The sequence below is a fragment of the Littorina saxatilis genome, linkage group LG16, assembly GCF_037325665.1.
Source record: "Littorina saxatilis isolate snail1 linkage group LG16, US_GU_Lsax_2.0, whole genome shotgun sequence".
NCBI lineage: Eukaryota > Metazoa > Mollusca > Gastropoda > Littorinimorpha > Littorinidae > Littorina > Littorina saxatilis.
In genome coordinates this window covers 41,716,342-41,740,618 of record NC_090260.1, presented here as the reverse complement: position 1 = coordinate 41,740,618, position 24,277 = coordinate 41,716,342, and the positions used below count along the sequence as shown (strand labels likewise).

At 47.6% G+C, this 24,277-nt stretch overlaps 1 protein-coding gene across 1 annotated transcript; it reads right to left on the bottom strand.

The window, feature by feature from the left end:
• Positions 1–491: 491 nt before the first annotated feature.
• On the bottom strand, positions 492–24,250 carry LOC138950113 (uncharacterized). The gene is made up of 4 exons (XM_070321869.1): positions 23,897–24,250; positions 12,409–12,504; positions 1,529–1,663; positions 492–941 (listed from the first exon to the last, which is right to left on the bottom strand). The coding sequence occupies exons 1-4, from the start codon at positions 24,072–24,074 to the stop codon at positions 493–495; spliced, it is 858 nt and encodes a 285-aa protein (XP_070177970.1). The 5' UTR covers positions 24,075–24,250; the 3' UTR covers position 492.
• Positions 24,251–24,277: the final 27 nt, after the last annotated feature.

Genomic DNA, 24,277 nt, shown 5'->3' with positions numbered 1-24,277 from the left:
TAGAGGACTCCCTCCCTTCTTACCCCCCCTCCCTCAACCAACCTAACCAATAGAAGACTCTCTCCCTTCTTACCCCCTCTCCCCCAACCAACCTACCCAATAGAAGACTCTCTCCCTTCTTACCCCCTCTCCCCCACCCAACCTACCCAATAGAAGACTCTCTCCCTTCTTACCCCCTCTCCCCCAACCAACCTACCCAATAGAAAACTCCCTCCCTTATTACCCCCTCTCCCCCACCCAACCTACCCAATAGAAGACTCCCTCCCTTCTTACCCCCTCTCCCCCACCCAACCTACCCAATAGAAGACTCCCTCCCTTCTTACCCCCTCTCCCCCACCCAACCTACCCAATAGAAGACTCCCTCCCTTCTTACCCCCTCTCCCCCACCCAACCTACCCAATAGAAGACTCCCTCCCTTCTTACCCCCTCTCCCCCACCCAACCTACCCACTAGAAGACTCCCTCCCTTCTTACCCCCTCTCCCAAACCCAACCTACCCTTCCTGATCTGCACTTCCCTCAGAAGTGTCTCGGCTGGCCTGCTCGTCTGTCATGCTATTGTCCGGTGGAGACGCTTCAACGTCTTCCTGAATGTCCGTCTCCTTTCGCCAGATGAACTTTTCAGACATCAGCTTCCCACGCGAGATACAGAACAGAAAGCTTAAAAAACATATGCCAGCACCCCCGCAGAAAATGCACTTGAGGAATCGGGAACATTTTGAAGGCGGTTCTTCTTCATCTGAAGAATCTTCTGAGTCATTGCCTTCTTTGTCTTTGTCTTTCTTCTTGCCTCCGAGACTAACAAAGGGCAGCCACCCTCTGTGTTCCAAGATGTCACATAGCTGAACAAGGCAAGCCATGAAGACCCAGGAGACTGCCCCACCCACAGCAACAGCCACCGCTGCCTTCTCGTTTGGGGTCAGTAGTGGATCTTCGGGTTTCGCTAGGAGAAAAGATTCAGCAAGCTTAGGTATATGAGCAGTCAAAATGTGTTTAAAAGAATAACAGCACGAAAGGCAAACGCCATGGCAACCCACCTTCATCAACAGAAATGTAGATCAGAAACACGCTACATCATCTCCTGCTCTCGCTTAACAGACATTAAAGGCAATGTCATACCCGAACTGTGCTGCAGCGTTTAGTCGTACCACTGAAAGGGACGACAACCCCTACTGATTTCTCTTAGTCCCAGAAGGAATTTCTCTTGGTGCCCGTCATATCACGTAATCCGACATAATGTTGCACAATAAAAAACACAAAGCACGAAATGGTGCCAGAGATCCAGACTGGGAACCCATACCACTTTCGAAGAGTGATCGTCAGACTTGTGATGGTGTCATGAGGTAAAGATGTGACATTTGGATGCGTCATTGCTAGCAAGCCAATCAGCGTCGACTGCGGGAGACACACCTTTCTACAGCCTAGAGCCAAACCTATGCAGTGAAATCCACTGCATGCAGTACTTTTTTCCACTGCGTGCAGCTACACGTAGCGTATACAAAGAACAGGCTTTAGACACACACACTCTACCTTCAATGCAAAGCGGAGGTGTCCATCCATCCAGACAGGCCGGACAGTGGCCAGTGGTTGTGTTACACGTCTGGTTTACAGCACAGCGACCACACTTGTCCGAACATTCCGGACCGTATGTGTTCTTCTCGCAGTCTGGAAAAACAAATTAAACAATATTGGGATTTAGTCTGTGTACAGAACAGAAACAAGAGACGAGAAGAACAAGAACGAGATAACAATATTGGGATTTAGTCTGTGTACAGAACAGGAACAAGAGACGAGAAGAACAAGAACGAGATAACAATGACAATGTACTCACCAAAACTACCAACAATAACAAGAGGCGAAGCCTTCAAGGCTCACGTAAGAAATCGACAAACAGTAACACAAACTCAATCACTCCGTCACACACACACACACAGACATACACACACACACACACACACACACACACACATACACACACAAAGAGCATAGGTGAAACTGTGCAAGAAAGCGAGACACTAGATCTAGATCTGTCTGTCTGCATGTGGCCTACTTACAAGGACACGACTGCCAACTAGTCTCGGCGCGCTCAAAATAATAATGACCGAGACTGTCAGTACTTCCTTCGCGTGACGTCTAACCCTCTTACGTCATAATGTGACGTCAATGTAATGTGACGTCTTCAAATGTTAGAGTTTCTACCACAGACATACACACGCACAGACGCACGCACGCACGCACGCACAGACAGACAAAGTTACGATCGCATAGGCTACACTTACGTGAGCCAAAAACACGAACAGACCGGTTTCGACGTTTGTCTTTGTCAGTGTGATGATATACTTTGTGCGGCAGTCAGCATAAAATAATCGAGACAGTGAACCTCCAAAGATTCTTTAGATAATAAGCCGAGACTGTATTCGTCATGGTGACGTCACACTGTAAATGTCGATGACGTAATTTTCGTAACCTTGTCTCTTGTCTAGGAAACACGAAGGTTGGGCGAGTATTTCTTCTAAACATAATATAATTGCTAAGACCAGCGATAGTGGCATGAAGAGATGTCAATGTTTAGAATTGCTTCATGATTAATAACATTCTCGTTCATTCGAGAGCAATGTAACCTAGGTATTGCTTGGCGACAGACAACAATCGTCGTAACGTAAAACCAACGATCAGTTCCAGTCTGTTCGTCAAGACCCGAAGAAGTCCTGTACGAAAGATTCTAGGCAGATTAGTAAATGATTCATAATCAGTAACTTTCTGATGAAGCCAATCCTAGTGTGTGTTCATGTAATCATTTGTCTGTTTGTTTGGAGAAATTAGATGACACGAATAGGTAATTTGTATTCCATTTCTCAAAATGCTGAAACAGATTCTGTTTCATTTTACATGTTACTAGATGAACGATTTGTTAACGGTATGCTACACGTTGTGTGCAGACACTGAATTCTCTTCACCGAGGATTGGATCAGCTGTTTTATTAATTGTATACATATATCTACACGGAATTCGCTAACCTGTTCGTCGAATAACCACTTGGTGTAACCTGCTGTACCTGTTGTCTACGTCGACCTGTCGTCACTGGATCGTCGTCGTCTCAACATTTGCTGTTCGTCATCCTGTTATCATTATTTCTTCGACCTCAAGCTAAGCGTCTAACACTAAAACTCATCGTCATCATATGTTCTAAATACTGTGTTTTTCACCAGAAACTTTTGAAGAAGAATGACTTGTGTTCTCCCATTGTGGGCATCTATGTATTAATTAACCTGTGATAAATAGAGGATGTTCTGAATTTTAAACAATATATAGTTAGCCACTTATAAACGAAATTGTTCAAACTAAATTAACGCTGCTGTGTATTCTTTGGGCAAGAAAGTACAGTGTCAGCACAGAAAGAGATTGTGTGTATCTCTGAGATACACACAATCTCTTTCTGAGATTCTCAACCAAACGTTTATACACTAGACCAATTGGTAAAATCGTCACAGTCAGCTATGGATACAATACTTTAAAAAGAAAAGCAAAGGCTTGCACACGACTCACCTTCGTTGCCCCATGCCCCCCCCCCCCCCCCCTGAACCACCTTACCCCATAAAAGACTGCCCCCCCCCCCCCCCCGAACCACCTTACCCCATAAAAGACTGCCCCCCCCCCCTCTCTGAACCACCTTACCCCGTAACAGACTGCCCCCCCCCCCCCCTGAACCACCTTACCCCATAGAAGACTGCCCCCCCCCCCCCCCTCTGAACCACCTTACCCCGTAACAGACTGCCCCCCCCCTGAACCACCGTACCCCATAAAAGACTGCCCCCCCCCCCCCCCCTCTGAACCACCTTACCCCGTAACAGACTGCCCCCCCCCCCCTGAACCACCGTACCCCATAAAAGACTGCCCCCCCCCCCCTGAACCACCTTACCCCATAACAGACTACCCCCCCCCCCCACTGAACCACCTTACCCCATAAAAGACTGCCCCCCCCCTGAACCACCTTACCCCATAAAAGACTGCCCCCCCCCCCCCTGAACCACCTTACCCCATAAAAGACTGCCCCCCCCCTGAACCACCTTACCCCATAAAAGACTGCCCCCCCCCCTCCCCTGAACCACCTTACCCCATAAAAGACTGCCCCCCCCTGAACCACCTTACCCCATAAAAGACTGCCCCCCCCCCCTGAACCACCTTACCCCATAAAAGACTGCCCCCCCCCCTGAACCACCTTACCCCACAAAAGACTGCCCCCCCCCTGAACCACCTTACCCCACAAAAGACTGCCCCCCCCCCCCCTGAACCACCTTACCCCACAAAAGACTGCCCCCCCCCCCCCCCCTGAACCACCTTACCCCATAAAAGACTGCCCCCCCCCTGAACCACCTTACCCCATAAAAAAATGCACCCCCCCCTGAACCACCTTACCCCATAAAAGACTCCCCCCCCCCCCCCTGAACCACCTTACCCCATAAAAGACTGCCCCCCCCCCCCCTGAACCACCTTACCCCATAAAAGACTGCCCCCCCCCCCCCCTGAACCACCTTACCCCATAAAAAATGCACCCCCCCTGAACCACCTTACCCCATAAAAGACTGCCCCCCCCTGAACCACCTTACCCCATAAAAGACTGCCCCCCCTGAACCACCTTACCCCATAAAAGACTGCCCCCCCTGAACCACCTTACCCCACAAAAGACTGCCCCCCCCCCCCCTGAACCACCTTACCCAATAAAGGACTGCCCCCCCCCCCCCTGAACCACTTTACCCCATAAAAGACTGCCCCCCCCCCCCTGAACCACCTTACCCCATAAAAGACTGCCCCCCCCCCCCTGAACCACCTTACCCCATAAAAGACTGCCCCCCCCCTGAACCACCTTACCCCATAAAAGACTGCCCCCCCCCCCCCCGAACCACCTTACCCCATAAAAGACTGCCCCCCCCCCCCCCAGAACCACCTTACCCCATAAAAGACTGCCTACCTTTTAAGACACCTAACCCCCGATAAGAAATTTTCAAGACCATGTTTTCTAAGATATTCTGATCATAACCACGTAAGTTTACCCCCATTTTAAGACCTGATATTCTCAGGGTTCTGAAGGTCTATACATGAGGATTCCACTACCTATGACCCCGCCCCCCCTAAAAAAAAAGCAGTTTCAGCTACATAAAATAATGTTCGAGAGAACTCTTTATGGTACCTGTATCAATCCATTTAGTTATTCAACCCTAAGAATATTTCACATATTCAAACTTGCACAACACCCAACCTCCTTCCCACCACCATCACTAGCGCTGCTATCCATTGATGCAAATCTTAAATGACCTTCTCATTGCATCTGAACAAAATCAAGTCTACAATGCATGACCCTGCTCGACCTCTCCGGGGCGTTCGATACTATTGATCATGGAATTCTTGTTAGTCGTCTTGAACATGATTTTGGCACCTCAGGGAATGCCCTTAGTTGGTTGTCGTCCTTCTTGTCTGATAGACGTCTATGTGTTACAGTTAACCACACGACCTCGAAGCCGGTTAAGCTCGAGTTCGGGGTCCCTGAGGGCTCAGTTCTCGGGCCCATACTGTTCGTCCTGTACACACATCCACTATCAAAAGTACTGTCCAATCATTCCTGTCCACAACAACTCTTCGCTGACGACACACAACTCAGATGTTCTGGCAAGGAAACTGAAATTGATACAGCAAAATACCGTATCCAGACATGTGTTGAGGACATTAAGGACTGGATGTGTTGAAACAAACTGCAACTCGACCATGACAAAACAGAAGCCATGCTTATTTATCAAACAACACCAGTCACCCAATCGCCCAACGCCTTGCTCATTTGCGACGCCACAATAGGTTTCCCAGATACAGTGAACAATCTCGGTGTTTACATTGATAAAGAACTTAACATGAAAACACAAGTCAACCACATCTGCAAAACATTCTAGAACTCAGACGTATAAGCCCCATTTGCCCATTTCTGTCCACCGAAGCCACCAAAACGCAGGTTACATCATTCGTTCTGTCACACCTGTCACACCTGTCACACCTGCAAATCACTTTTGTCAGGTCTTCCCGTCTATCTGATCAAAACACTTCAGCATGTCAGGAACTGTGCTGCGAGACTGATCTTAGGCGCCTTCACGCAGACAGCACGCCATTCCTCTTCTGCAGCAGCTCCATCAACTCCCCGTTGAATGTGCATTATCACACCGGTGACACTGTGACGGTTCCCCTACGCTTTGTGTTCGGTGCCCTGACCCTTTGTGTTCGGTTCCCACTCGGTTCCCACACGCCAAAATTCGCGGACAAAACATCCATTTATGGTAGTATTACGCAATGTTGCTCTCTGAGAATGGTCTTGTTAGATCTGTGAGTGTTTACACTACATGCCTAGGTGCTGTTGGATTGAAGGTTTTTGATATTTTAGCCGTTATTAGGTAGAATGCCTTCCACTTTACTGCAAAACTGCATAATTCGTAGCATCGGCAAGAAATATCCTACCAAAAAATGCCTGCTTGGAACTGTCCGTGGTCCAGCAAAAAGTTCAACATGTCTGTAGCAGACAGCCCAAGTTTCAAGATTGTAGGGCCATCCAAACAGCCGTAATAATAAAAACAACAAAAGTAGTCAGTGAAATTGGCTGTGTTCGGTCCCCCCACACTTTTGTGACGTAGGCGTGACGGTTCCCATAATTCATTGTGTCGGTCCCCACTTTCTGTGTCGGACCCCACTTTCGACCTAATTTCTCTGTGACGGACCCCACAACCAGCCTATTTTGTGTCGGTCCCCACACCTTCTTGGATTTATGACTTGCCGGTTACTTGTATCATTGTATTCATTGAATCTAATTGTCTCGGAGTTATTTTTCAGCAAAAACCGGCAAGGCAGCACCTTTTGTGATACCAAGTAAGTCAGATGACATCAGTATGTGTGTGTGTGTGTGTGTGTGTGTGTGTTTGTGAGAGAGAGAGAGAGAGACAGAGAGAGAGAGAGAGAGAGAGAGAGAGAGAGAGAGAGAGAGAGAGAGAGAGAGAGAGAGAGAGAGAGAGAGAGAGAGAGAGAGAGAGTTGTGTTTCCGTACCCGCGACAGCGTTTTTCCAGCGGCGCGACGAAAATCAAGCACATAGAAAATGACCAGGAGTGTTTCCACACGCGCGACGCGTTAGCGGCGCGACAAGCGGCAAGCGACGCGATTTTTTTGAAAGGGTCCTGGAGCGATTTTTTCGCGTTGTCGCGCGGCAACGCGGGAGTTTACAGATTTTACCGCATGTTTAAAACGCAAGTACGGAAACACGTCACGCGTTTGCGCGCGTTTTCTTTTGTCGCTGCCGCTGTCGCGGGTACGGAAACAGAACTTACCGCGAGTACGACACTACCGCGAGTACGACACTACCGCGAGTATAACACTACCGCGTGTCACACTACCGCGAGTATAACATTACCGCGTGTCATTTTATGACTTCCATGGCTGAAGGCAAAGGTTGAAATGTTTCCTTGAAATATAAAACAACAAGTCGCGTAAGGCGAAAATACAATATTTAGTCAAGTAGCTGTCGAACTCACAAAATGAAACTGAACGCAATGCCATTTTTCAGCAAGACCGTATACTCGTAGCATCGTCAGTCCACCGCTCATGGCAAAGGCAGTGAAATTGACAAGAAGAGCGGGGTAGTAGTTGCGCTAAGAAGGATAGCACGCTTTTCTGTACCTCTCTTTGTTTTAACTTTGTGAGCGTGTTTTTAATCCAAACATATCATATCTATATGTTTTTGGAATCAGGAACCGACAAGGAATAAGATGAAAGTGTTTTTAAATTGATTTGGACAATTTAATTTTGATAATAATTTTTATATATTTAATTTTCAGAGCTTGTTTTTAATCCGAATATAACATATTTATATGTTTTTTGGAATCAGCAAATGATGGAGAATAAGATAAACGTAAATTTGGATCGTTTTATAAATTTTTATTTTTTTTTACAATTTTCAGATTTTTAATGACCAAAGTCATTAATTAATTTTTAAGCCACCAAGCTGAAATGCAATACCGAAGTCCGGGCTTCGTCGAAGACTACTTGACGAAAATTTCAACCAATTTGGTTGAAAAATGAGGGCGTGACAGTGCCGCCTCAACTTTCACGAAAAGCCGGATATGACGTCATCAAAGACATTTATCAAAAAAATGAAAAAAACGTTCGGGGATTTCATACCCAGGAACTCTCATGTCAAATTTCATAAAGATCGGTCCAGTAGTTTAGTCTGAATCGCTCTACACACACACACACACGCACACACAGACACACAGACACACAGACACACAGACACACAGACACACAGACACACGCACATACACCACGACCCTCGTTTCGATTCCCCATCGATGTTAAAATATTTAGTCAAAACTTGACTAAATATAAAAAGGCCTGGTCTGTTCTCTGAACACTAATTCAATGTTTGTCATGCTAACCAAGAACTCAAAACGATCAGAACACACTATCAGAATACATATAGAATGGGTTGCTTCCAATCAAAGTTAGAACACAAACTCACAAGAAGTAAGTTTGCATGCGTTCTCTCTACGGTTATGGTACTCGCGGTTGTGGTACGCGCGGTAGTGTGACACGCGGCAGTGTTATACTCGCGGTAGTGTCGTACTCGCGGTAGTGTGACACGCGGTAGTGTTACACGCGGTAGTGTCGTACTCGCGGTAGTGTGACACGCGGTAGTGACGCTCGCGGTAGTGTCGCATAACCGGAGTGATCTGGAAAGGTGTCAATCTCTCTCTCTCTCTCTCACTCTCTCTCTCTCTCTCTCTCTCTCTCTCTCTCTCTCTCTCTCTCTCTCTCTCTCTCTCTCTCTCACACACACACACACACACACACACACACACACACACACACATACTGATGTCATCTGACTTACTTGGTATCACAAAAGGTGCTGCCTTGCCGGTTTTTGCTGAAAAATAACTCCGAGACAATTAGATTCAATGAATACAATGATACAAGTAACCGGCAAGTCATAAATCCAAGAAGGTGTGGGGACCGACACAAAATAGGCTGGTTGTGGGGTCCGTCACAGAGAAATTAGGTCGAAAGTGGGGTCCGACACAGAAAGTGGGGACCGACACAATGAATTATGGGAACCGTCACGCCTACGTCACAAAAGTGTGGGGGGACCGAACACAGCCAATTTCACTGACTACTTTTGTTGTTTTTATTATTACGGCTGTTTGGATGGCCCTACAATCTTGAAACTTGGGCTGTCTGCTACAGACATGTTGAACTTTTTGCTGGACCACGGACAGTTCCAAGCAGGCATTTTTTGGTAGGATATTTCTTGCCGATGCTACGAATTATGCAGTTTTGCAGTAAAGTGGAAGGCATTCTACCTGATAACGGCTAAAATATCAAAAACCTTCAATCCAACAGCACCTAGGCATGTAGTGTAAACACTCACAGATCTAACAAGACCATTCTCAGAGAGCAACATTGCGTAATACTACCATAAATGGATGTTTTGTCCGCGAATTTTGGCGTGTGGGAACCGAGTGGGAACCGAACACAAAGGGTCAGGGCACCGAACACAAAGCGTAGGGGAACCGTCACAGTGTCACCGGTGTGATTATGTACGTGATTGTATTTTGTATTTATTTGAAGAATCTTTAAATGTTTATTTTTGCTGTAATGAAGATAATTATAATGAACATTAATTGTAAGGCGCCTAGAACTATATTAGGATTTGCGCCATATAAATACCCTGATTTTTTTAATTATTATTATAGACTCAACATCCACATTTTGAAAAAAAGTGATTTTTCCAACAAGAATCATAATGATTACTAATGTTCTTGACCAAATTGAGTTTTGTCTAGCCCAGAAAAAATATGTATACTCAGACACTTGCATGACATTCATCGAAAAAAAGAAAAACAAACCCGGGGAGAATGTCTGCATTGGGGCGGGGATATAGCTCAGTTGGTAGCGCGCTGGATTTGTATTCAGTTGGCCGCTGTCAGCGTGAGTTCGATCCCAGGTTCGGCGGAAATTTATTTCAGAGTCAACTTTGTGTGCAGACTCTCTTCGGTGTCCGAACCCTCCCCCCGTGTACACTACATTGGGTGTGCACGTTAAAGATCCCACGATTGACAAAAGGGTCTTTCCTGGCAAAATTGCTTAGGCACAGTTAATAATTGTCTACCTATACCCGTGTGACTTGGAATAATAGGCCGTGACAGGTAAATATGCGCCGAAATGGCTGCAATTTACTGGCCGTATAAAATTTCATCTCACACGGCATCACTGCAGAGCGCCTAGAACTGTACCCACGGAATATGCGCGATATAAGCGTCATTGATTGATTGATTGATTAAGTTTCGTGAAGATCGATCCAGTAGTTTTCTAGAAATCGTTCTACACATACTTACACACAAACACTACTACCCTCATCTCGATTTTTGGTCTATTTTAAAACATTTAGTCAAACACTTGACTAATTGTTATCAGAGAAAAAGGAAAGCAAATTAAAAAGAAAACTCAACAAAAATACTTCAACAACAAACATTGTCATCATTTTCACGAGTTTTCATTCACAAGCACCTGGGAAATAAATCTCATGTTCCCCGGGGAATAAATCCCCGGTTACCATAGTTGCAGGAAGCCCTATTACATGGATAATCAAAAGCAAACCCAATAGAAACGCTCGAGGATTCTTCGGCTCTTTTCATTGGCGTTTCCCCAGACCTAAACAGACGACACTGCTTCGCCAAGTTCCAAATACGAACTGGCGAACTGGCAAATGTAAACAAAAAACAAAACTACCTCATCAAAGGTCATACATTTATGCTTTATCGCAAACAAATGAAACCTATCGATATGTTTTATCTTCTCACAAAGTCATATGATACACGCACTCCATGACTTTGTGAGAAGATAAAACATATCGATAAACTAAGCGCAAATAAAAAAATAATAATAAAAAAAGCAAAGAACATAGCAACAAGAAATGAAGACATCTGACAAAGCCGAGCAAGCAGAATGACAAGTCTAATGAAAAACAGAGAGGCAATGAGAAACAAGATCGCGATTATCTTTCCTTCGCGGCACGACGCAAATCGTTTGTGTCCTTTGACCCAATTCGTGCAGTGCTGCACGATGCAAATCTTCTGTGACCTTTGACTCAACGTAGCTTCAATATTCGATTACTAATATTTACCACTGAAAACCGAGTCGTGGAATACTGAGAGGGGCAGGGTGGTAGGGCGATGGTGAAATGTAATGAAGAGACACGTGTAGCAATAAGAGATAACCGATTCTGCAATAACACAAGCAAGAACAATAAACCCAACACTGACCTATATGAATATTTAATCAATAATATGATCGTCTGCGTTGCAGGTGTGCAAGTGAAGGGTTGGGGGGGGGGGGGGTAACTTGATCATTTATTTGTGTGTGTCAGTGTTTGTGTTCATGGACTGATTGTGAGGGAGGGGGGGGGGTGGGGTGGGGTGTGTTTCTGGTTTTGGTGTGGGTATGAAACGAGCAAAACAATACCCACACCACAAAATCTTGGAAGCAAAAAACACTCGCCGTCGCATCATTTTGTCCGCACAATATTATATGCACCAACAACCGGAAAGAAAGGTGACAATGGAAAAACACTCATCTTTGCTTCCTGCGATTCCTTGCCCCCGACTCGAACGTCGCACGATAATCCACATAACAGATCTGTTATGAGATGGTCAACGCTGACTGTGCAAGCAAATCACCTCGTTTGAAATACGACAATCCCATCGCTCGAATGCAACATGTGGGCACTATCGTTTCAAAGGCGCTTACTGTTGGTTTCACACACCACTCTGTAGTCGGAACCTACAGAACTTCGCATCCTCAAACCTGACATACTTGTCTCAACATTTAAAACTCAAATCACACACAGTAAGTTGCTTTCGCACGCCAGCTTTGAACAACGTGCTGGGGCCCCGAACATGCATTATAATAACAGAACTCGCGTTTCAAACCATGGCTCCCTGTGTTGATTTTTCACTTAATGTTGAACCACCAAAATGATGACAAAAACGATGTTTGATGGTTTGTTGCCAGACCAGCTTTTTTGTCGGTCCTCGGGGGGCATATCGACTTTTGTTTCATATTTATTGACCGCGGCCTTCGGCCTTGGTCAATAAATATGAAACAAAAGACGATATGCTCCCCCTCGGACCGACAAAAAAGCTGGTCTGTCAACAACCCATCAAACATCTTATAATATTCGCATGGAAAAAAAAGATTCCTGAACAATTGTTCTCTTAAACCCATTGACCAACCAATCAACTCACCAATCAAATTACTAAAACAGAAGGGAACACGAGTCCAAAGCAGTTACTCAAAAGAACAGTACAAATTCAGCAGATAAGCTCACCTTTAACAGTCACTGTGACTGACGCAGCTTCGTATTTTCTGATATTCACAGAGAAAAACACGTAGCAAGAGTACGTCCCACCGTCACAGTCTGTCACTGGATAACAAAGAAACAAAACAAGTCGCGTAAGGCGAAAATACAATATTTAGTCAAGTAGCTGTCGAACTCACAGAATGAAACTGAACGCAACGCAACGCAGCAAGACCGTATACTCGTAGCATCGTCACTCCACCGCCCGTGGCAAAGGCAGTGCACGTGGAATTGACAAGAAGAGCGGGGTATTCGTTGCGCTGAGAAGGATAGCACGCTTTTCTGTACCTGTCTTTGTTTTAACTTTCTGAGCGTGTTTTTAATCCAAACATATCATATCTATATATTTTTGGAATCAGGAACCAACAAGGAATAAGATGAAAGTGTTTTTAATTTGATTTCGAAAAAAAAATTTTGATAAAAATTTTTATATATTTAATTTTCAGAGCTTGTTTTTAATCCGAATATAACATATTTATATGTTTGTGGAATCAGCAAATGATGGAGAATAAGATAAACGTAAATTTGGATCGTTTTATAAATTTTTATTTTTTTTTTTACAATTTTCAGATTTGTAATGACCAAAGTCATTAATTAATTTTTAAGCCACCAAGCTGAAATGCAATACCGAACCCCGGGCTTCGTCGAAGAGTACTTGACCAAAATTTCAACCAATTTGGTTGAAAAATGAGGGCGTGACAGTGCCGCCTCAACTTTCACGAAAAGCCGGATGTGACGTCATCAAAGACATTTATCAAAAAAATGAAAAAAACGTTCGGGGATTTCATACCCAGGAACTCTCATGTCAAATTTCATAAAGATCGGTCCAGTAGTTTAGTCTGAATCGCTCTACACACACACACACACACACACACACACACACAGACACACACACGCACACACACACGCACATACACCACGACCCTCGTTTCGATTCCCCCTCAATGTTAAAATATTTAGTCAAAACTTGACTAAATATAACAAAATGACTGTGTGCCACCGTCACAGTCTGTCACTGGATAACAAAGAAACAAAACAAAATGACTGTGTGCCACCGTCACAGTCTGTCACTGGATAACAAAGAAACAAAACAAAATGACTGTGTGCCACCGTCACAGTCTCTCACTGGATAACAAAGAAACAGAACAACATGACTGTGTGCCACCGTCACAGTCTCTCACTGGATAACAAAGAAACAAAACAAAATGACTGTTGGCCACCGTCACAGTCTGTCACTGAATAACAATGAAACAAAACAAAATGACTGCGTGCCACCGTCACAGTCTGTCACTGGATAACAAAGAAACAAAACAAAACGACTGTGTGCCACCGTCACAGTCTCTCACTGGATAACAAAGAAACAAAACAAAATGACTGTGTGCCACCGTCACAGTTTGTCACTGGATAACAAAGAAACAAAACAAAACGACTGTGTGCCACCGTCACAGTCTGTCACTGGATAACAAAGAAACAAAACAAAACGACTGTGTGCCACCGTCACAGTCTGTCACTGGATAACAAAGAAACAAAACAAAATGACTGTGTGCCACCGTCACAGTCTGTCACTGGATAACAAAGAAACAAAACAAAATGACTGTGTGCCACCGTCACAGTCTCTCACTGGATAACAAAGAAACAAAACAAAATGACTGTGTGCCACCGTCACAGTCTGTCACTGGATAACAAAGAAACAGAACAACATGACTGTGTGCCACCGTCAGTCTCTCACAGGATAACAAAGAAACAAAACAAAATGACTGTGTGCCACCGTCACAGTCTCTCACTGGATAACAAAGAAACAAAACAAAATGACTGTGTGCCACCGTCACAGTCTGTCACTGGATAACAAAGAAACAAAACAAAACGACTGTGTGCCACCGTCACAGTCTGTCACTGGATAACAAAGAAACAAAACAAAATGACTGTGTGCCACCGTCACAGTCTGTCACTGGATAACAAAGAAACAAAACAAAATGACTGTGTGCCACCGTCACAGTCTCTCACTGGATAACAAAGAAACAAAACAAAATGACTGTGTGCCACCGTCACAGTCTCTCACTGGATAACAAAGAAACAGAACAAAATGACTGTGTCCCACCGTCACAGTCTCTCACTGGATAACAAAGAAACAAAACAAAATGACTGTGCCATGTACATTGTTTTCATTCTACTTTGTAATAATCTCTGTGTCTTTCTTTGACTCCAAATCTGTTTGAATTTTAAGAAAATAAAGGTGTTTGCTTTTGGATTATTTCTTTGGTTTGCTGTTGTTGGCCGACATCCTACCCCCACCCCCCACCCCCCTTCCCAATCTCACAGACAATTAACAGAGCACCACACTTTAAAGACTGTCCTAAACTGGGCGAAGTCGACTACGCGAAGTACACTTGGCGAAGCTGGCCAGACGACGCTTTGTCACTGACTTCTCAGTACACAGACTTCGCGAAGCTGGCCAGACGACGCTTTATCACTGACTTCTCAGTACACAGACTTCGCGAAGCTGGCCAGACGACGCTTTGTCACTGACTTCTCAGTACACACACTTCGCGAAGCTGGCCAGACGACGCTTTGTCACTGACTTCTCAGTACACACACTTCGCGAAGCTGGCCAGACGACGCTTTATCACTGACTTCTCAGTACACAGACTTCGCGAAGCTGGCCAGACGACGCTTTGTCACTGACTTCTCAGTACACAGACTTCGCGAAGCTGGCCAGACGACGCTTTGTCACTGACTTCTCAGTACACACACTTCGCGAAGCTGGCCAGACGACGCTTTGTCACTGACTTCTCAGTACACACACTTCGCGAAGCTGGCCAGACGACGCTTTGTCATTGACTTCTCAGTACACACACTTCGCGAAGCTGGCCAGACGACGCTTTCTCACTGACTTCTCAGTACACAGACTTCGCGAAGCTGGCCAGACGACGCTTTATCACTGACTTCTCAGTACACAGACTTCGCGAAGCTGGCCAGACGACGCTTTGTCACTGACTTCTCAGTACACACACTTCGCGAAGCTGGCCAGACGACGCTTTGTCACTGACTTCTCAGTACACACACTTCGCGAAGCTGGCCAGACGACGCTTTATCACTGACTTCTCAGTACACAGACTTCGCGAAGCTGGCCAGACGACGCTTTGTCACTGACTTCTCAGTACACAGACTTCGCGAAGCTGGCCAGACGACGCTTTATCACTGACTTCTCAGTACACAGACTTCGCGAAGCTGGCCAGACGACGCTTTGTCACTGACTTCTCAGTACACAGACTTTGCGAAGCTGGCCAGACGACGCTTTATCACTGACTTCTCAGTACACAGACTTCGCGAAGCTGGCCAGACGACGCTTTATCACTGACTTCTCAGTACACACACTTCGCGAAGCTGGCCAGACGACGCTTTGTCACTGACTTCTCAGTACACAGACTTCGCGAAGCTGGCCAGACGACGCTTTGTCACTGACTTCTCAGTACACACACTTCGCGAAGCTGGCCAGACGACGCTTTGTCACTGACTTCTCAGTACACAGACTTCGCGAAGCTGGCCAGACGAGGCTTTGTCACTGACTTCTCAGTACACACACTTCGCGAAGCTGGCCAGACGACGCTTTATCACTGACTTCTCAGTACACAGACTTCGCGAAGCTGGCCAGACGACGCTTTGTCACTGACTTCTCAGTACACAGACTTCGCGAAGCTGGCCAGACGACGCTTTATCACTGACTTCTCAGTACACAGACTTCGCGAAGCTGGCCAGACGACGCTTTGTCACTGACTTCTCAGTACACAGACTTCGCGAAGCTGGCCAGACGACGCTTTATCACTGACTTCTCAGTACACAGACTTCGCGAGGCTGGCCAGACGACGCTTTATCACTGACTTCTCAGTACACACACTTCGCGAAGCTGGCCAGACGACACTTTGTCACTGACTTCTCAGTACACACACTTCGCGAAGCTGGCCAGACGACGCTTTGTCACTGACTTCTCAGTACACAGACTTCGCGAAGCTGGCCAGACGACGCTTTGTCACTGACTTCTCAGTACACAGACTTCGCGAAGCTGGCCAGACGACGCTTTGTCACTGACTTCTCAGTACACAGACTTCGCGAAGCTGGCCAGACGACGCTTTATCACTGACTTCTCAGTACACAGACTTCGCGAAGCTGGCCAGACGACGCTTTGTCACTGACTTCTCAGTACACACACTTCGCGAAGCTGGCCAGACGACGCTTTATCACTGACTTCTCAGTACACAGACTTCGCGAAGCTGGCCAGACGACGCTTTGTCACTGACTTCTCAGTACACAGACTTCGCGAAGCTGGCCAGACGACGCTTTATCACTGACTTCTCAGTACACAGACTTTGCGAAGCTGGCCAGACGACGCTTTGTCACTGACTTCTCAGTACACAGACTTTGCGAAGCTGGCCAGACGACGCTTTATCACTGACTTCTCAGTACACAGACTTCGCGAAGCTGGCCAGACGACGCTTTATCACTGACTTCTCAGTACACACACTTCGCGAAGCTGGCCAGACGACGCTTTGTCACGGACTTCTCAGTACACACACTTCGCGAAGCTGGCCAGACGACGCTTTGTCACTGACTTCTCAGTACACACACTTCGCGAAGCTGGCCAGACGACGCTTTATCACTGACTTCTCAGTACACAGACTTCGCGAAGCTGGCCAGACGATGCTTTGTCACTGACTTCTCAGTACACACACTTCGCGAAGCTGGCCAGACGACGCTTTGTCACTGACTTCTCAGTACACAGACTTCGCGAAGCTGGCCAGACGACGCTTTGTCACTGACTTCTCAGTACACACACTTCGCGAAGCTGGCCAGACGACGCTTTGTCACTGACTTCTCAGTACACAGACTTCGCGAAGCTGGCCAGACGACGCTTTGTCACTGACTTCTCAGTACACAGACTTCGCGAAGCTGGCCAGACGACGCTTTATCACTGACTTCTCAGTACACAGACTTCGCGAAGCTGGCCAGACGACGCTTTGTCACTGACTTCTCAGTACACAGACTTCGCGAAGCTGGCCAGACGACGCTTTATCACTGACTTCTCAGTACACACACTTCGCGAAGCTGGCCAGACGACGCTTTGTCACTGACTTCTCAGTACACAGACTTCGCGAAGCTGGCCAGACGACGCTTTATCACTGACTTCTCAGTACACAGACTTCGCGAAGCTGGCCAGACGACGCTTTATCACTGACTTCTCAGTACACACACTTCGCGAAGCTGGCCAGACGACGCTTTGTCACTGACTTCTCAGTACACACACTTCGCGAAGCTGGCCAGACGACGCTTTGTCACTGACTTCTCAGTACACAGACTTCGCGAAGCTGGCCAGACGACGCTTTGTCACTGACTTCTCAGTACACAGGCTTCGCGAAGCTGGCCAGACGACGCTTTGTCACTGACTTCTTAGTACACAGACTTCGCGAAGCTGGCCAGACGACGCTTTATCACTGACTTCTCAGTACACAGACTTCGCGAAGCTGGCCAGACGACGCTTTGTCACTGACTTCTCAGTACACAGACTTCGCGAAGCTGGTCAGACGACGCTTTGTCACTGACTTCTCAGTACACACACTTCGCGAAGCTGGCCAGACGACGCTTTATCACTGACTTCTCAGTACACAGACTTCGCGAAGCTGGTCAGACGACGCTTTGTCACTGACTTCTCAGTACACACACTTCGCGAAGCTGGCCAGACGACGCTTTATCACTGACTTCTCAGTACACAGACTTCGCGAAGCTGGCCAGACGACGCTTTGTCACTGACTTCTCAGTACACAGACTTCGCGAAGCTGGCCAGACGACGCTTTATCACTGACTTCTCAGTACACAGACTTCGCGAAGCTGGCCAGACGACGCTTTGTCACTGACTTCTCAGTACACAGACTTCGCGAAGCTGGCCAGACGACGCTTTATCACTGACTTCTCAGTACACAGACTTCGCGAAGCTGGCCAGACGACGCTTTATCACTGACTTCTCAGTACACACACTTCGCGAAGCTGGCCAGACGACGCTTTGTCACTGACTTCTCAGTACACAGACTTCGCGAAGCTGGCCAGACGACGCTTTATCACTGACTTCTCAGTACACAGACTTCGCGAAGCTGGCCAGACGACGCTTTATCACTGACTTCTCAGTACACACACTTCGCGAAGCTGGCCAGACGACGCTTTGTCACTGACTTCTCAGTACACAGACTTCGCGAAGCTGGCCAGACGACGCTTTATCACTGACTTCTCAGTACACAGACTTCGCGAAGCTGGCCAGACGACGCTTTATCACTGACTTCTCAGTACACAGACTTCGCGAAGCTGGCCAGACGACACTTTATCACTGACTTCTCAGTACACAGACTTGGCGAAGCTGGCCAGACGACGCTTTGTCACTGACTTCTCAGTACACAGACTTCGCGAAGCTGGCCAGACGACGCTTTATCACTGACTTCTCAGTACACAGACTTCGCGAAGCTGGCCAGACGACGCTTTATCACTGACTTCTCAGTACACAGACTTCGCGAGGCTGGCCAGACGACGCTTTGTCACTGACTTCTCAGTACACAGACTTCGCGAAGCTGGCCAGACGACGCTTTATCACTGACTTCTCAGTACACAGACTTCGCGAAGCTGGCCAGACGACACTTTATCACTGACTTCTCAGTACACAGACTTGGCGAAGCTGGCCAGACGACGCTTTATCACTGACTTCTCAGTACACAGACTTCGCGAAGCTGGCCAGACGACGCTTTATCACAGACTTCTCAGTACACAGACTTCGCGAAGCTGGCCAGACGACGCTTTATCACTGACTTCTCAGTACACAGACTTCGCGAAGCTGGCCAGACGACGCTTTATCACTGACTTCTGAGTGCACAGACTTCGCGAAGCTGGCCAGACGACGCTTTATCACTGACTTCTCAGTACACAGACTTGGCGAAGCTGGCCAGACGACGCTTTGTCACTGACTTCTCAGTACACACACTTGGCGAAGCTGGCCAGACGACGCTTTATCACTGACTTCTCAGTACACAGACTTGGCGAAGCTGGTCAGACGACGCTTTATCACTGACTTCTAAGTACACAGACTTGGCGAAGCTGGCCAGACGACGCTTTGTCACTGACTTCTCAGTACACAGACTTCGCGAAGCTGGCCAGATGACGCTTTATCACTGACTTCTCAGTACACAGACTTCGCGAAGCTGGCCAGACGACGCTTTATCACTGACTTCTCAGTACACAGACTTGGCGAAGCTGGCCAGACGACGCTTTATCACTGACTTCTCAGTACACAGACTTCGCGAAGCTGGCCAGACGACGCTTTATCACTGACTTCTCAGTACACAGACTTCGCGAAGCTGGCCAGACGACGCTTTATCACTGACTTCTCAGTACACAGACTTCGCGAAGCTGGCCAGACGACGCTTTATCACTGACTTCTCAGTACACAGACTTCGCGAAGCTGGCCAGACGACGCTTTATCACTGACTTCTCAGTAAACAGACTTCGCGAAGCTGGCCAGACGACGCTTTGTCACTGACTTCTCAGTACACACACTTCGCGAAGCTGGCCAGAAGACGCTTTATCACTGACTTCTCAGTGCACAGACTTCGCGAAGCTGGCCAGACGACGCTTTATCACTGACTTCTCAGTACACAGACTTTGCGAAGCTGGCCAGACGACGCTTTATCACTGACTTCTCAGTACACAGACTTCGCGAAGCTGGCCAGACAACGCTTTATCACCGACTTCTCAGTACACAGACTTCGCGAAGCTGGCCAGACGACGCTTTGTCACTGATTTCTCAGTACACAGACTTCGCGAAGCTGGCCAGACGACGCTTTGTCACTGACTTCTCAGTACACACACTTCGCGAAGCTGGCCAGACGACGCTTTATCACTGACTTCTCAGTACACAGACTTCGCGAAGCTGGCCAGACGACGCTTTGTCACTGATTTCTCAGTACACAGACTTCGCGAAGCTGGCCAGACGACGCTTTGTCACTGACTTCTCAGTACACACACTTCGCGAAGCTGGCCAGACGACGCTTTGTCACTGACTTCTCAGTACACACACTTCGCGAGGCTGGCCAGACGACGCTTTGTCACTGACTTCTCAGTACACAGACTTCGCGAGGCTGGCCAGACGACGCTTTGTCACTGACTTCTCAGTACACAGACTTCGCGAAGCTGGCCAGACGACGCTTTGTCACTGACTTCTCAGTACACAGACTTTGCGAAGCTGGCCAGACGACGCTTTATCACAGACTTCTCAGTACACAGACTTCGCGAAGCTGGCCAGACGACGCTTTGTCACTGACTTCTCAGAACACAGACTTCGCGAAGCTGGCCAGACGACGCTTTGTCACTGACTTCTCAGTACACACACTTCGCGAAGCTGGCCAGACGACGCTTTATCACTGACTTCTCAGTACACAGACTTCGCGAAGCTGGCCAGACGACGCTTTGTCACTGACTTCTCAGTACACAGACTTCGCGAAGCTGGCCAGACGACGCTTTGTCACTGACTTCTCAGTACACACACTTCGCGAAGCTGGCCAGACGACGCTTTGTCACTGACTTCTCAGTACACAGACTTCGCGAAGCTGGCCAGACGACGCTTTATCACTGACTTCTCAGTACACAGACTTCGCGAAGCTGGCCAGACGACGCTTTATCACTGACTTCTCAGTACACAGACTTCGCGAAGCTGGCCAGACGACACTTTATCACTGACTTCTCAGTACACAGACTTGGCGAAGCTGGCCAGACGACGCTTTGTCACTGACTTCTCAGTACACAGACTTCGCGAAGCTGGCCAGACGACGCTTTATCACTGACTTCTCAGTACACAGACTTGGCGAAGCTGGCCAGACGACGCTTTATCACTGACTTCTCAGTACACAGACTTCGCGAAGCTGGCCAGACGACGCTTTGTCACTGACTTCTCAGTACACAGACTTCGCGAAGCTGGCCAGACGACGCTTTATCACTGACTTCTCAGTACACAGACTTCGCGAAGCTGGCCAGACGACACTTTATCACTGACTTCTCAGTACACAGACTTCGCGAGGCTGGCCAGACGACGCTTTATCACTGACTTCTCAGTACACAGACTTCGCGAAGCTGGCCAGACGACGCTTTATCACTGACTTCTCAGTACACAGACTTCGCGAAGCTGGCCAGACGACGCTTTATCACTGACTTCTCAGTACACAGACTTCGCGAAGCTGGCCAGACGACGCTTTATCACTGACTTCTCAGTACACAGACTTCGCGAAGCTGGCCAGACGACGCTTGATCACTGACTTCTCAGTACACAGACTTGGCGAGGCTGGCCAGACGACGCTTTGTCACTGACTTCTCAGTACACACACTTCGCGAAGCTGGCCAGACGACGCTTTATCACTGACTTCTCAGTACACAGACTTGGCGAAGCTGGCCAGACGACGCTTTATCACTGACTTCTCAGTACACAGACTTAGCGAAGCTGGCCAGACGACGCTTTGTCACTGACTTCTCAGTACACAGACTTCGCGAAGCTGGCCAGATGACGCTTTATCACTGACTTCTCAGTACACAGACTTCGCGAAGCTGGCCAGATGACGCTTTATCACTGACTTCTCAGTACACAGACTTGGCGAAGCTGGCCAGACGACACTTTATCACTGACTTCTCAGTACACAGACTTCGCGAAGCTGGCCAGACGACGCTTTATCACTGACTTCTCAGTACACAGACTTCGCGAAGCTGGCCAGACGACGCTTTATCACTGACTTCTCAGTACACAGACTTCGCGAAGCTGGCCAGACGACGCTTTATCACTGACTTCTCAGTACACAGACTTCGCGAAGCTGGCCAGACGACGCTTTATCACTGACTTCTCAGTACACAGACTTCGCGAAGCTGGCCAGACGACGCTTTGTCACTGACTTCTCAGTACACACACTTCGCGAAGCTGGCCAGACGACGCTTTATCACTGACTTCTCAGTGCACAGACTTCGCGAAGCTGGCCAGACGACGCTTTATCACTGACTTCTCAGTACACAGACTTTGCGAAGCTGGCCAGACGACGCTTTATCACCGACTTCTCAGTACAGAGACTTCGCGAAGCTGGCCAGACAACGCTTTATCACCGACTTCTCAGTACACAGACTTCGCGAAGCTGGCCAGACGACGCTTTGTCACTGATTTCTCAGTACACAGACTTCGCGAAGCTGGCCAGACGACGCTTTGTCACTGACTTCTCAGTACACACACTTCGCGAAGCTGGCCAGACGAGGCTTTGTCACTGACTTCTCAGTACACAGACTTCGCGAAGCTGGCCAGACGACGCTTTGTCACTGATTTCTCAGTACACAGACTTCGCGAAGCTGGCCAGACGACGCTTTGTCACTGACTTCTCAGTACACACACTTCGCGAAGCTGGCCAGACGACGCTTTGTCACTGACTTCTCAGTACACACACTTCGCGAGGCTGGCCAGACGACGCTTTGTCACTGACTTCTCAGTACACAGACTTCGCGAGGCTGGCCAGACGACGCTTTGTCACTGACTTCTCAGTACACAGACTTCGCGAAGCTGGCCAGACGACGCTTTGTCACTGACTTCTCAGTACACAGACTTTGCGAAGCTGGCCAGACGACGCTTTATCACTGACTTCTCAGTACACAGACTTCGCGAAGCTGGCCAGACGACGCTTTGTCACTGACTTCTCAGAACACAGACTTCGCGAAGCTGGCCAGACGACGCTTTGTCACTGACTTCTCAGTACACACACTTCGCGAAGCTGGCCAGACGACGCTTTATCACTGACTTCTCAGTACACAGACTTCGCGAAGCTGGCCAGACGACGCTTTGTCACTGACTTCTCAGTACACAGACTTCGCGAAGCTGGCCAGACGACGCTTTGTCACTGACTTCTCAGTACACACACTTCGCGAAGCTGGCCAGACGACGCTTTGTCACTGACTTCTCAGTACACACACTTCGCGAGGCTGGCCAGACGACGCTTTGTCACTGACTTCTCAGTACACAGACTTCGCGAGGCTGGCCAGACGACGCTTTGTCACTGACTTCTCAGTACACAGACTTCGCGAAGCTGGCCAGACGACGCTTTGTCACTGACTTCTCAGTACACAGACTTTGCGAAGCTGGCCAGACGACGCTTTATCAATCAATCAATCAATCAATGAAGCTTATATCGCGCATATTCTGTGGGTACAGTTCTAGGCGCTCTGCAGTGATGCCGTGTGAGATGAAATTTTATACGGCCAGACGACGCTTTGTCACTGACTTCTCAGTACACAGACTTCGCGAAGTCGACTTCGGGCTCAATTAGGAAGAAGACAATAACAACGTCAAATAACCATAACCATGGCTACTAGACATTAATACGCGTCGGTAATCCACATCAGATTCATTTACCGTGTGTAATGGTCAGCATCACACCACAGGGCTCGGACCCTTCACACGATTGTGTAACTTCTTCTTGACCAATGTTTTCAGGGCACGTTCTGTTCCTCGTGCTACAAATTCTGCTGCCTTCTGGACATTCTCTGTCAAAGCAATCGGAAAGAAAAGTAAGTCTCATACTGTGTTTCATTTAGCACATCTGTTGGCATAACATATTGAAACTAAAAGTTGGGGGTTGGCGTTTACTAGGTACTAAACCCTTGGCAGGAGCGGTTCCTTTGCAAGAATAGTAATAATACGATATTTTGGTCACTTGGCAAGAAAGTGTTCAAAGGAATTCTGCAAGCAGTTAAACCACGAAGGAAATCTTGTTGCTTTATTGTCTGTTAACAA

What these genes read in the sequence shown, in the direction of transcription:
- LOC138950113 (XM_070321869.1), bottom strand. Translation starts at nt 24,074, where the DNA reads ATGAAACACAGTATGAGACTTACTTTTCTTTCCGATTGCTTTGACAGA. An exon ending in GATGCTGACCATTACACACG is followed by an intron (nt 12,505 to 23,896) that starts GTAAATGAATCT and finishes TTTGTTATCCAG; the next exon opens with TGACAGACTGTGACGGTGGG. An exon ending in AGTCACAGTGACTGTTAAAG is followed by an intron (nt 1,664 to 12,408) that starts GTGAGCTTATCT and finishes TTGTTTTTCCAG; the next exon opens with ACTGCGAGAAGAACACATAC.